The 15,191-nt window shown below is 34.9% G+C and overlaps 1 protein-coding gene across 1 annotated transcript in view; it reads left to right on the top strand.

Moving 5' to 3' along the window:
* Window positions 1–369: 369 nt before the first annotated feature.
* Window positions 370–15,191, top strand: part of LOC135683025 (uncharacterized) — a 29,501-nt gene continuing 14,679 nt past the window's right edge. The window contains exons 1-4 of the mRNA XM_065198152.2: window positions 370–678; window positions 1,908–2,016; window positions 3,315–3,638; window positions 5,813–5,971. Coding sequence (XP_065054224.2) covers window positions 547–678; window positions 1,908–2,016; window positions 3,315–3,638; window positions 5,813–5,971 — 724 coding nt within the window. The 5' untranslated portion in view covers window positions 370–546. The remainder of the gene's footprint in view (window positions 679–1,907; window positions 2,017–3,314; window positions 3,639–5,812; window positions 5,972–15,191) is intronic.

Raw genomic sequence — 15,191 nt, 5'->3', positions numbered from 1 at the left:
TTGTATAGGTGAATAGTTGTATATTTGGCTCACTAACCAATCGAAAGATGAAAAGATTAAAGTGAATGAATTGATGTAAAACTGGCTAACCCACACATCGATTAATAGGCATCCTATCACGATAGCATTCCCTTTTGTAATCAAACAATCCCATAAATGTCCATAAATGTCCTTGAATACAGCGCAATCCGAATTCAAATTGAATGGAATTTGAAATTATTATAAGAGTACTTGGATGTATGTCCGTTGACTCTCTTTTAGTTTGATAATTTCCAGATAATTTAGAAGCTCCAACCTAAAAAAGTTGCTTTGAAATCAGTACAATGCTTTGAGATAATGAGAAGGAGGCTTCGTTAAACAAGAAAGAGGCTTGTTGACTATTTCTTGACGACAGTAAATCAAGGCAAACAAACTAAAAGGATCTTACTCTGAAATATTTTGACGGGTATTTTTCAAAATCATTATGTGCTGAAAGGAATAATTTTTGTATTGCAGCCTACCAATCAAGTTCTACGACAACACATTCGTACATAAAACGCATATTAAATGCCAGTCATGGAAAGATATTGGCTCAAAGTTGCTAGTATGGCCGGGACAATATTTAGGCCAAGTCGCCCACACATTGTGAATGCAGCTCTGGTCATTTTAACTCTTGGTGTTGTAACGAACAACTGCATGGTAATTGGTTTATGTTGTTATTAAAAATGGCTTTTCTGAAGAAGTATGTTAATGCAAGGCTGCTGCTCGTTTGAAAAATGGTGCTGCTAGGGCCAGCGTTGTCAAACTCGATCACGAATCGTAAAATAGGTCGAATATGCTACTCTACAAAACACATAACTAGACAAACATAATTGACAACACAATGCAAGATTCAAAATTTCCATTAACCAGCTGGAGACAAAATATATATCAAAGTCTTATTGAAAAAACCTTTCCATAGCAGGTTTGAGTCACATATACAGGCCAGATAAATTGGTAATTCATTGAAGTTGCCAAAATTGACAATGATTTAAGATGTTACTATAATGCTTTCCACTATCTACAATCAGCTTCAACTTAAAAATTAGAATAAATATAACTAAGTATAGAGGTATTACAATTTGAAATAACACAAATCCAGTAGGTAGTAAAATTCATAAAGGAGGACTCTCTCAGCCAGTCTGAAAAGTTTGGTCTGCGCGGGGAACGCATTCCAATAATTTTTGCCCTTTTTTCCTCCCGCGCATTAGTAAGAATCTGCCATGGATTCCGTGCAAAATATTTGTTTATCTGGTCATGTTCCCCTCGAATATTCCACCACTTAAACTTCTGGCTTCTGATAACAAGAAAAAACAATGGATACAAGGTCTCTTCGAAAGTCTTTGCTTCAAATTCCGCGGACGATTTCACGGGCAGTGTTTGTTTTCCGCAAATTTCAAAATTATTGTTCTGGCATTCCCCGCGCAGAAAAAATACTTTACAGTTTGGTCTCTCAGACGCTAAACTAATTGAGAAGAGAGAGCTCGTTTTCTTAATTGCAATTGGAAATGTTGCAATTAGGTGTGGAGATGCAAAGGCTTTTTTCAGCATATCAAACATACAGGGGATTTTCTGCTACCATCAAAGAGAAACCCATGAGGGAACTGAGCAAATTGCCCCTCCCCCCAGAATACCAGTAGGGGAGCCATTTCCACAAGAGAAATCTCTCATGAAGATGACAGCCCCATCAGCAACCCATAGATGTCCCCCAACCCATCCTAGAAAAGCCCACATACAACAACATCCCCCTAATAATGAGTAGCAAAGAAGTGAACTTTTATTTTAGATCTAAAAGTCTTAGATAGATGAGGGCTTTCTGTTATAAGGGCTGGTACATTGTTCCACAATTTCTATAACATGTTAACAATGACTCAATTAACTTATTGCAGTATGATGATGCTTTTGATGTTGGTGTAAATGTTGGACATCACATAATGAGAAGGTCATTGCCTGAAACTAATGCTGTTCCAAATATTACATACACATGTAACATTTCAAGTAAGTAAGATCACTTACTCCTTGTAATTTATCAATGTTTGTACTTTAAGAATATCTACTTTGAATATCTGATTTGTTAATTTTACTTATAATTTTTTGTGTATATGCCTTTTTGATAAATTTTTGGTAGTGACTCAATTTCTTAAGAGACTACAGGATGCACTGCTAATTTCCCATTGCTTGCTTGCTTTGAAAATATTCTTAATGGTTGATATACTCACAATTAGCTGCCTTATGTTCTTGACTTACAGAATCAGTTGTCTTATATTTTGTACAGAATATTTCTACCTAAAAAACAAAAGTTTTGCATAAGTAGACTGTTATCATGTACACTACCAGGACAAAAGTATTGCAACAGCCAAATGAAAATGGCATCCAGCAACCAAAATAATGAAAGTTTTGCAGACTTATGTCTTTACGCTGAAGTATTCTCCCTAACTGAGAAAATAATCATGCTAAACCAGTAGTCAAATTCTTTGAATTTTATGGCAGATTTTGAAATACTTAGAATTAAAATATTAACATAAGAAATTTTATAGTTTTAAGAAAAAATATCTGCAGTGGTAAAATCAAAAGATCAACAGGATCAGGAGCTAGTAGTTGTGATAAAGCTTTGTGTGACTGGTCTTGTAATTCTAAAGATTTGGACACTTTTTATAGAAAACGATAGCAAAATAGTTAGAGATCAGGAAACAAAAAGTGAAGTCATTATTCCCAAATTCCTTGCCCCTAAATTTTCCAATTCAACTTGGGTGATTTTTTTTGGTACAGTTAGGCCCATATAAATTGGTAAATTGTGTGCATTTATTCAAAAAAAATTTTCCGCACTTATCAGAGCCAGAAGCACCTCCACAAAATGTTTGTTTAATTTATAGTTACTTGAATTGCTGATTTAAAATATTCAAAAATGAAAATGGAATATTCGAATTTACACTTCATTGAATTTGCAGTTTTATTTGCATGACATTGGCTGTTTAAATAATAGCTTAATCAGACAACAACAAAAGTTTTAATGGCCTTCGCAGGTGTTGCAATACTTTTGTCTTGGTAGCGTATATCACAGGATTTGCATAGAGTCTAGATGATTGTCCCCTTTATTGGCCTAAAGCACTTCCCTATTGAATTTCCTATATTAGGTTAGTATCTGCCATCCTTTTTTCACATTTCATCCAAATTTTGCATTCAGTCAACTGGAATGAAACTCAGAAGCCTGCCCTGTAGTATACAATTTGTATTCTTGTATTGCCTTTTGTTATATGAAGAGATATTGTTATACATATTTCACCATTTCTTGCTAGCATTGCCACAACCAACTGAAGACTACCCAGCCATTCTGTTCAAAGATGTCAATTACAATAATTGCTCTAAGGGTGGATTTTATGTGAAGATTAGGGCTGGACACTACCACACATGGTGCAAGAATGACAATCTAGCAAGAAAGCGAGTAATGAGGTTTTCCTCTATACTTGTCTTGCCTGGACACAATGTTACTTTCAAAGCCTGCTGCCCAAGTGGAAATGAGTGGTTTAAGATGGTGGACGATATCAGCAGTACACCTGACTTGAACCACACTGTTTTCTATAACTCTAAGCTGAGTGGAAACAAAGGCATTTGGTATACAAGTATGTGAAAAATAGCATCTTCATTTCACTACAGGATTAGTAAATTTGAAATGTCATATGAGTGTTTACGTTCTATACAAAGAGTGTCTCTGTTTTGGTGGCAAAAGTCCATTATGTATCAGGTTCTTTGTCTGATTACCATTTCAACATTTCATAAAGAATTTGATAGGTAAAACCAAATGTCTTGCCAGGGTATTAACTTTTAAAACATGCCCAGTCATAGCAGGCCTAAAATTATTCTATGTCTAGCTAGCGTTAGTAATGCTGGAATGTATTTTGAAGATTCCCAGCATGGGAATACCCTTGGCATACCAAGTTTGTTGTTGATATCACAGATATTGGGATTAAAATTTCGGTTTACATTGCTACCCATGAAATCAGAGCTTACAGTAAGTCAGAACAATAAGTTCAGTTAATATTTAGGGCATCAGCTGTTTCAAGATGTCAGTTTCAAGATGTTTAGGGCATCATTGGCCTGTTTTATATCTTTATTTTATGCTACTGCGAGTTCGGGATCAAACTTAGGGGAAGGATTGAAATGAATATGGGGGTCATAGCCATGTCAAATATTTATGAAATTTCTCAGCAAAGAGTCTGTTTGAATTTCATGACAGTTTTTGGAATTTTACTTAGAATCAAGGATTTAATTACAAAATGGCCTAAAAACAAATTGTAGTATTTTTTCATCCAAGCTATCATGTTTTTTATATTTATTTTGTGAAATTGGCAAATTATATCTTTTGATGGTAGAAAAAAATCATTTGCTAGAAAACAAAGATATGTGCTCATAAATGATAATTTAGAATTGTGTTGGTTTGGTGATTTACTGCAGATTTTACTAGTTTTGCTTGATCAAGTAGCCTAGTAGTATAAGCATATTGGGCATTCGCTGCAACTTTAAGAAGTAAGAGCTTCCGTTAATTGATACAGACACGTTTTAGAGAACCTATACCCCTATCGATCACACTCATCAATTTTCAGAAACATCCTCCTTCTGTATCAAGCCTCGTCTATTACTGAATACAAGTAATGTAAGCTGCTTTTTGTCTATTTTCCCATGGATGTCTAGGATGCTTTTATTTCGGCCCACATTCTTTGGGCTTTGCACCCTTGTAACCGCAGACAATCTTTTGCATCTGTTCTTGCGAGTTATGGCACGTATACGCGGCTGAATGTTTACGTTGTCATGCCTGCATATGAAGTAGGAGGTAATATTATCCTGTTTTTCATCGCTTATAGTGGCTCCATAAGGATATAAACTGTATTATATTTAGAATATTTATCAAGGACGACTGCTTTTTATTAAAAACAAATTAACACCTGTGGATTACTGCAAGGTATGGCATAACCATATCTCGTATTATGCAACATTGCTGCCGAATGACTACTTTCAATCCGATATTATTTCTGAATTTATCGCCGCACATTTCCTTGGTTAATGTTAGGGCAAAATCTTTAGACACTTGAGTGTAAATACCGTAACTATTGAAAACCATAGAATCGATGTTTTGGGCAGCATTTTGTTGTGCTATAAAACAGTTTTTGTCTCCTCAAAGCCGTAATCATGTCCTGTTTTATTTGTAACGTAAACTTTTTTATGGAAACCCGGTTTAATCTAAATTTGAATTAAACACGGAGAAACATACAACAAATGTTGCAACCTTTGTCCCATTTATTTATTCATACATCGCTGCAATACGTCTTTGCTGGGTATATATTCTGCTCCGAATGATTTAGCAAGTTATCCCCTTAATTTCCCGAAGCAAGTTCAGAAACTTTCAATCTTCAGTCACAAAAGCAAAAATGAATCCAGCGAGATTTCTGTGCGTAAAGCTATGAAGTATTGAGGTCAAATTTAGGCCTTAGCAGAACCAGCTCTAAAGGAACCCCACAGTAAACATTAAGCATTTGCATGTTTTGATCTTCTATTATTTAGTCGCCTTCTATGTATCATCGTTTCATTACATTATGCTTAGCCATGCAACGTTTTATAGCTTTGTCAGCTGAAAACGAAAATCCTATTGAAAATTTCTCAAGAGTATGCGTCTTAGATACTTTGACTTCATGGGAAACCGGACCTTACTTCTTTAGACATAAACGAATAAATTGGAAATCTTGCTGGATCAATGATTGAAAACTGCATTTTACTTTAACAATCTTATTTTCTTTTAAAGGTTGGTTGCATTGGGACACTTCGTTCTTCTTGAAAGTTGAAGACCATTCAAATGGAACAATGCTTAGTGACAGTTGTGGCAACTGTTACTTTGGCTCTTGTGGAGCAACGGGGAAGTGTGAATGTGCTCCAGGTTACAGTGGATCTTCCTGTGGAACACGTAAGAAATTTTATGTCAGGAAGCTATGTATTTTTAAAATAGGCAAAAAATTTGCCTCATTCCTCTACATGATTCCTCTAGGTAAAGAGAACCCGTATATGCAAGGGAAGGTCTTTTAAATTTGGCTGTTGCCTGCTTCTAAGCCAAAAAATCGGCGTTCATTTTTCTGGTTTTTACAGCTTACTGATTACCAATTGAATAATCTTTTCTATCGGATACAAATCTTCCAGGATTGTATCACAGGCTTGTGATCAATGTCACCGAATTGAACCATTTACTCTATGCCAAAAGAGCGTATACCCACACTCGTAACGGCAAGAAGGCCTAATAGCAGAAGATCAAATATCGTGGTTAAGAGGATCTTTTCTCGCGAGCAAGGACGGGCACGTGGTATTCTATAAGAAAACTACTACTGAATCTTTGATTACGTTTTAATGTTAATGATATTTGATAGGTTTTAAAAGAGCTTAGTAGACATATTTAGCTTTTTAGGGCGTCAAAAGCGTCAATCAAAAAAGCTACCGTTTTTTCTCGTGAATTGCATTAAATTGTCCGTTTCTGAAATACCAATGATTTATGTCAATTTTTTACCTTATTTGCAGATTAAAAAACCTTTGAGATTGCTTCATACCTTATGAATTTATCTTTAAATATTAAAAATTCTGGCTCTTACTTTTAAAGAGAACACAGAAGCGTAATTTTAAAGGCAAAAACGGTTTGATTTCGTGATTGTATTGTATTCACCGCGGTTTTCCCAGGGACCCTTTTCTAAAATCCAAATTGAACTGAAAAAGGACTTAATGTCACATTACGTAGTCATCAGGCAAGGGCAGAAACCAAAAATCAAAAGCCATCTTCATTCAGCTGTAAACTCCATTTATTTTTAGATTTTTTACTTTGAATAATCATGATCTATAAAATATTGTAAAAAATGTTTAATTGATATAGACAGGGAATTTTTAACAACAATCGAGCAAAGTGCCTAACCTTAGTTTTTGCTCTTGATTTGGGTACTTTCAGCCTTGCTGAATATTTTAAGCCTTGGATACATTTTTGTAACACAATAGAAATCACGTGATCGATGACGTCATTTCCCCCGGTCATTAAAATTTTTAATTCTTTTTTTTGAAAAATCGCTTCAACCATCTTGTTTGGCATTGTAATAGGAGCAAAAAGTTCTAAAGAATAAACTCTATCAGACCTGCAGATAACGAGTTATTGCTATTTAAAGTTTGCATGACGTCATCAAAATGGCGGTTTTGTAGTTTTCAAGCACGTGGAATTCAAAGGCTCATGGTCATAATTTAGGTTGCTTTACCTCGATTTTGAAGTTTTTTTACCTTCGTGTTATTCGGCAACTCAATAATGTCATTTGAGCTGATATATTTGCACGCCTGGGAAACTAAGTATTGAACAAAATGCATGCAAAAGGAAAATGTTCTAATAAAAATTTTTCTTCAAAAAAGCTATACTGAAGAGAAGCTTTCGTCAGCAATGAAAGACCGTCGATTCGTCAGCATTGTCGCTCGGCAATGAACTCCAACTTTTACAGCAGCTAGAGAGTGCAATATTAAATAGCACTTACATGCCAAGCATGACTTGATACCTCTTGCACTCAATCGTCACAATTACAGGCAATGTTGCAGTTATCAGAATGTCTGTCGAAGTCATTTGAAGGAAACGATGCATCTAGCTTTCTCAGATCGGAAAGTTACGGGAATGAGTGCAAGTATTGCTCGCAAGCCATATTCCAAAATTTCAAAACGAATTGTTCAATAGAGAGACAAATATTACATCAGGACCTTTTCGATACAGCTTCATACATGGAAGTTTATACATGCGTTAACTTGATTCATACGCATTGCATGGTCAGAGTAGCTCTTGGAAAGAAATTACATATCAAGACAGCTTCGAAAATAACGAGTCAACAAAGAAAAAAAGTTTCGATCGTCTAGCTCATTAAAAGTACAAAAAGCTTTTTCACTCTAATAAAGAAGTGAGCTTGAATATAGAAACCGGTGCCGCTTTCTATTGCAACACGTTCGGACTGTTCCGTGCATCATCGAGTAAAAAGTTGATGCTGCCAGGCTTGCATAAATGCCATGAAATGTAAGATGGAGTTACATTCGTCATCACTATGCAAAATTAAAGTAGCCTGTGAAGAGGATTGCAAGGGTTGTGCAAAGCAAGGAAAGGATATTATGCCTTAAGTATTCTTCATTGTCATAGAGGAACAAACATACAGAGTCTAAAGAAATAGATCTTTGTTCTTGCATTCGTGTGTTCTTAAAGACGTAGACATTCGGCTTGTGCTTCATGCAGTAATGCAAGAATCAGATGTAGTCCTTATCTCAAAAAAACACTGATGTTCTTGTGCTTTTAATTTGGGCGTATAAACACACAGGTTTAACAACTATAACCATGAGAGATTCGTCAAAGTTGGAAGCATTTGCAGAAGCCTCGACAAATAACTGTGTTCTTCCCTGCCAGCATTCCATGCTATCACAGGGTGTGATAACACATCCTACTTCTACAGGGCTGGGAAACTTATTAACGACGATTTAAAATACCAGCATATTAAGAACTTGGCTATTTCCTAGAAATTTGCTAATAAAGCCTTAGATGGCGCACGGGAGTTCATTCGAACGGTTGTATACAGTGACAAAAAAGTGAATTCTAAAACAATAAAATTCTATCAACAGATGAAAGAGAAGACATGTCTTTCTCTACTCAAACTGGCTTATCAATTGGCGGAAAGAAACTATGTGGACCTTTAATTAGCCTTTGTTGAAGAAACATAGGAATAGGTTGTTGCCTTGATGGAAGCCTATATTATATTCTGTGACACGCCTCTGCTTACCAGTTGTGATGCATTTTAGTTGTCTGGAGGAAAAGGAATCGATGCCAACGGGGCGAAACTTAGATTTGAGGGCCGATTCGTGCCTTGGGTACAATTTCTTGTCGTTCTTCGTTGACTTGTTTAACTTCAAAGCTGCCTTCATATGTAATTGCTTTCCAAGAACTACACTGATTACGCAATGAGTATGAATCGTGTTAACGCATGTATAAACTTTCATGTATGAAGCTGTATCGAAAAGGTCCTGATGTAATATTTGTCTTTCTATTGAACAATTCGTTTTGAAATTTTGGAATATGGCTTGCGAGCAATACTTGCACTCATTCCCGTAACTTTCCGATCTGAGAAAGCTAGATGCATCGTTTCCTTCAAATGACTTCGACAGACATTCTGATAACTGCAACATTGCCTGTAATTGTGATGATTGAGTGCAAGAGGTATCAAGTCATGCTTGGCATGTAAGTGCTATTTAATATTGCACTCTCTAGCTGCTGTAAAAGTTGGAGTTCATTGCCGAGCGACAATGCTGACGAATCGACGGTCTTTCATTGCTGACGAAAGCTTCTCTTCAGTATAGCTTTTTTGAAGAAAAATTTTTATTAGAACATTTTCCTTTTGCATGCATTTTGTTCAATACTTAGTTTCCCAGGCGTGCAAATATATCAGCTCAAATGATATTATTGAGTTGCCGAATAACACAAAGGTAAAAAAACTTCAAAATCGAGGTAAAGCAACCTAAATTATGACCATGAGCCTTTGAATTCCACGTGCTTGAAAACTACAAAACCGCCATTTTGATGACGTCATGCAAACTTTAAATAGCAATAACTCGTTATCTGCAGGTCTGATAGAGTTTATTCTTTAGAACTTTTTGCTCCTATTACAATGCCAAACAAGATGGTTGGAGCGATTTTTCAAAAAAAAGAATTAAAAATTTTAATGACCGGGGAAAATGACGTCATCGATCACGTGATTTCTATTGTGTTACAAAAATGTATCCAAGGCTTAAAATATTCAGCAAGGCTGAAAGTACCCAAATCAAGAGCAAAAACTAAGGTTAGGCACTTTGCTCGATTGTTGTTAAAAATTCCCTGTCTAATATGTCATATATTATTCTTAAAACTGGGTCGAATGGTATGTCATAAAACATTCTAAAGATTCAATTAGGATATATGGAAGCTGTAACTAATGACAACCACTGGACAGTATGTGGTCAGTTTATAAATGTTTTTGCGTATCAAAAACTGTTATTCTGCACCGCATTCGTACCCCAATATTTCTTCGTTGTGATATGGCAATCCTGTTTACTTTGCCCTGCACCGAAGGCCTAATTTTCCATTAAGAACTTAAAGTATACCTCATTCGCTTTAACTTGGAGCATCGATATATTTTTGGTAATGTATTAGTAAGTTTTTAAGTACACTAGACAGTAGATATCTTCATAATTGCCAATTCAATTACAATGTAATTCAATATATCTATACCTTTAAGGTTAACCACAAATGCAAATATTATCTCAATTTAATGAAATGAGAGTTCATCTTTAAGAATCTAATTATCAAATAACAGGAAATGAAATACAATTAATGGCCACATGACTAACTTTTAGATTTCCTTAACTCTGTCAGATTATATCTATCTTAGATGCGCCGTAGCATTGGTTTAAGGTATTTCAAAAATCAAAGATATGATTTACAAGAAGTGCCCAGGATTGGAAAAACCTAGGAAACGGCTGCATTAGTGGCTTATAAATATTATGAGGTTCACGTGACACATATCAGCCTGGTTTGAAATTTCTTATGTAAAACTCTATAGGAAACAATTTTAAAGCTGTAAGATGTATTCACGTGGTTTTCAGTTCTCCGGTAGCAGGAATTGAAAAACAATTTTGGCAAATCTTCCAACTAAACCTTATTTAATGTCCTTCATCTTTACGATGCTTGAGATGCTTTCCTGACATTTTGCTTAAAATGGAAATATAGTAATCAGACTTTTTATTAACACTTAGAGCATGCACCATCATCACTGTTTCCATAGAATTGCTAATTATTATACGTTCTATAATTTTTATATAAGACGAAATCTTTTTCAAGATAAATAGCTAATTGACAGAGCATTGTTAGTATAATAAAAGGTTTGCTCCTTCCTATCAGACTTGCCAATTCCAACCCCAGTCTAGAAGAATTTATTTTAGTATTTTTCTGGATTTGCTGACAAAAGTATACAATCACTGCAAAATTTATTGGAACAGTAACTAAAATTTTCAAGATCGTTCTCTTTCAAAACAATGTTGGTTTACTGCAAAAGGTTTGCAAACGTAAGAGGCTGGAAAATGCTTTTTATCACTTGTCTGGTATTTAACTTGGTTTTAAACGTTTTCTGGGGACGGGCAAACGTAATTGTATCCTGAAAAATAATTTAAAATACAGAAACATGAATGAAATGGCTACTACAGCTTCAGTTTTAAGAAAAGTTCTATATTCTGCGCCTATTCTGGAAATCTTTTCAATGTAGCATATTTTGTTCCGGCAAGTTGAAGAGGAAATCACAAGTTTGATAGAAATTGGGTTACATAATGCAACAAAGAGTTCCGGCTTCTATTGTTGCATTTTTTTGAAAAAAAATTTTTTTATCGCTTTATCATCAAGTTAAGACAACGAAGATTGACATCACAAGATCGGTATTACATTTGATCACAATTCAATTTTGCAAATTTGTTGCGGTGCTTCGTGATCAGAATTCCTGCCTAATGTTTTTTGTAAAATTTTTATATGATAATCTTGACAGGACATGTTAAAACCAGGTTGATGTAAGACAGCTGAATCAGTCACACTGCCAAATTTCTGTATTTGCCCACGAGATAATTGTTTGTTTTAAAAAATACAAGCATTGTTGAGCTATTTGGCAATGACATTATGCATTGCCTGATATTCACTTTGAACTTTTCGACCAGCTCCATGTTTTCGGATTCTAGTGGCGGATGACAATCTTCGTTTGCTTTTTGTATTGTCATAGATTTCATGTCACGCAACCTGTTTGCCTTGTCACGGATGTATCCAATGTAAACTCAACATCATATGATGCATGATTGTCGGCTGCGTTCGCTCTATATTATCCAGCGCTTCCTCAGGGCGGGGGCTGAATTTCCATTTTCTGTACCAAGATTTTCTTTAGATTTTCTTAAATCTGCTTGTTCGAATTTAAATTTTTCTCAATTTTCATGTATTCTACGGACCCCAAAGACTGGAATCTACCGTAAGTCCCGAATAAACCACCACCTTTGTAAAAGCCCCTTGCCCCAATCGAAAACGCCCCCAATCAAAGTCATTTTTTGAAATAGGCCTATTTGTACATTCCCCAATGAGGATTAAGTCGAATTCAGCAATAAAGTTCAGCAATTGGTATTTAATTGGTTTAGAAATGTATCGATGTTGTCACTCAATTCAACTTCATTTTGAAAAATATGACTGTTCTTGCTATTTTCAAGTCCTGACCAACCCCAAATAAGCAAGTAAAGTAGTCTTGGTAGTATTTTTTCTACTGCTTGCAAAAGGCCTAAATTTTTTTTGCGAAATAAACTCCAGGAAGCATACTCGAGGATTTACTGTACTTGCTTTCTAACCACAACTTTCCAGCACTGTCCTTGTTTATATGGTTTAAATGCAATATTTAGTGGTTTTTGGAAAATAATTTGGAAGCAAATAATTAATATTTTCACATTGATGAATCATTTGTCATCAATAATCATAATGGTTATGATCATAATAATAATCATAATCGTCATCTTTGTAGCCATTATGTATTTTGTATCGCCATCATTGTTTCCATAATCTCTCATACAAAATAAACTGTTTAAGTCCTTATCAACTCTACCAGTTTCTCAGGTATCTGCATGGTTCCAAAAGGCAATTATTCTTGTCATATGACATGCCAGCTGTTGGATTTCAACAAAACTGTCTGACATTTACGTTATTACTAAAAGTGATTAGCTAGAGAAAACGTCAATGGCTATTGAAACCGTCGTTCGTCAGACCTATCATGCTTTGACATCAATTTGATACTAAAGACAAGAAAATGTTCAATGATTTTGTAAACAATATTAGGTTTGTAAACACTGTCAAATGTTGATTAAAAAACCATCCCTTTCGCTGTTATTTATGAGAAGTATACAATGACACCTTCTGATAACAGTGGAAGATTGTAGTTATAATTGCTCTTGTTTGTTACTTATGACGTCATTAAATGAATCATAAGAATTTTTTAATTTTGACCACATAAACTAGAAAAACACAAGAGAATACTTCTAAATATGCAAAGTCAGTTAAATCGAATGAGATACGGCCAATTCAATATACGAAGCTGGATAACAGACTACTGTTGTTTCGGCTCTGTTCATAAAATTACCATAATTACAAGTTAACATAATTACAAATTAACAACAAATCTCAGAAAACAGCAAACAGCTAATACAAAGATAAACAGATGACAAAATGATTAAGAGCTCGAAGGTTTATGTTACGAGGATATGCACGTAGAGAACATCCCAAAAGATTCCCGTGATTCAAAAGCCAGCGATATAAAATTAGCTATTGATATCAGACAATCCGTATATTCTTGACTTAAGAACCAAATAAGCTTATCACAAAGATCAAGAGACGAGATTCTGGGAAATTCTGAAAAAATCGTGTAGATAACATAGAATTCCTAGCAGTCTCGTAAAGAGGACAAACTAATAAAAAATGAATTTCGTCCTCCACAGCAGTTTTATTAGAAGATTGACAATAGGGACATTTTCTATCAATCCTAGGTATAGGATTCTACCCGTATCTACATGTTTCAATCCTGAGATTGTGAGCACTGAGACGTAGTTTTGCAAAGTTGGATCTTTTCTTTTGCTAGGTATCAAGTCTAAGTAATGCTCAAACTTATAAACAGTTTTGAAAGATGCGTATGTACAAATCTTTTTATTGAGACTAATTTGTACTTTTAAATTTTATTCTAAAACTGGATTTGTGATACGTCGTCACTTAAAAACTCTATGAACGTTTCTGATTGTAAGTCTATTCATTTTAAAAAACAAAGGCATGAGGTCAATGCGTAGAACATTTCTTACAGAAAAAGGTAGTCGGTTTATTTTGGATTAAGAATAATGACATCTTCTATGAAAACCTGTACTATTGTCTCCATTTAATTGCAATAGTCAAGCAATTGTCTCTCAAGATTCATAATATCCAACCTTATTGTCTGAAAGATTAAGAAACAGACTACCTGTTAGGCTAGCTAACGTCAATCTTGTTATTTAATTACTTCAACTTGAATTGATTATTAACGACTTAGCTACACAGCCAGTCATACCAATCAGCTAAACCAAATCGCAAATTAGAACGACGGGAAAGTAATGGCATATTACCTTCTAACTAACCAAGTGTTTAATAGCTACTGGTGTTTGTTCAGAGTTCAAAAAGCCAACCTCTAGATGAACAAAATTGCAGCGAAGATAAGATTAAGAGTCTCGTTTGTTTGAAGATAACATCTCCAATTCAGTTTTTACAAATCCTGAAGCCACGTCGAGATTTGGCAGTTTAATTTCATTTCCATGTTAAATTTTCATTATCTTAGTCTATCAAATATTCATCGTTCCTGACCAAATTGTCTTCTCAGATTATTTGCATGTGCTTATCATTCAGTGCTTGCATGGCAATCCATTTTCTGGTGATCAGAGTTGCAGAAGAATTTCTTTGAAAGTCAATCAAATTTTTCTTAACATTAAATATTGAGATTGATATACGGAAATCAGTATAAGGATCTTAGAAACTCTAGTATTTCAAACCACACTTATTAATAACTGCAAGCTTCAAGATATCTTTAAAGAGGGCAGATACACAAGCAGTAAGCAATAAACGCCAACTAACGCTTTAAAACAACTTATTGTTTACTGCCTCAACTTGAATTACGTTTTGTACAATGTGTTTTACGTAACACCGACTGCAATTTGGGCCTTCTGGACTATTCAGGTTCTTTTCAAAGTATTCAGCGTCTCTTTTAATACTAAAGAACAAATTTGCCCTAATTTTGGGTCATGGAATCTGAGAGTCTATGATACCATGCCCAGTTGCCCTTGAACTAAGTAGATTAATTTGTCTAAAAATCATACTGCATATTTCTGGCGACGAATTACTCTTTCAAAAGCTTTGGATTTAGATAATTTTAAATTCTGTGTATGTTGTATCAATCTTGTCAGGTCTCTTTCGGAAGTAACCGTTTTGGTCGCAATCAGTGACACTGGACAGAAGCTGACTGGCATTTGTTGATGATTAAAGGCTTCTCTTTTAAAAAAGGCTTCCTGCTCAATTTCTCTTCCTA

The sequence above is a fragment of the Rhopilema esculentum genome, chromosome 7, assembly GCF_057945365.1.
Source record: "Rhopilema esculentum isolate cy_ngs chromosome 7, ASM5794536v1, whole genome shotgun sequence".
NCBI classification, from domain to species: domain Eukaryota; kingdom Metazoa; phylum Cnidaria; class Scyphozoa; order Rhizostomeae; family Rhizostomatidae; genus Rhopilema; species Rhopilema esculentum.
The sequence above is the reverse complement of the archived record's forward strand: the minus strand, read 5'-3'. Positions and strand labels throughout refer to the sequence as shown.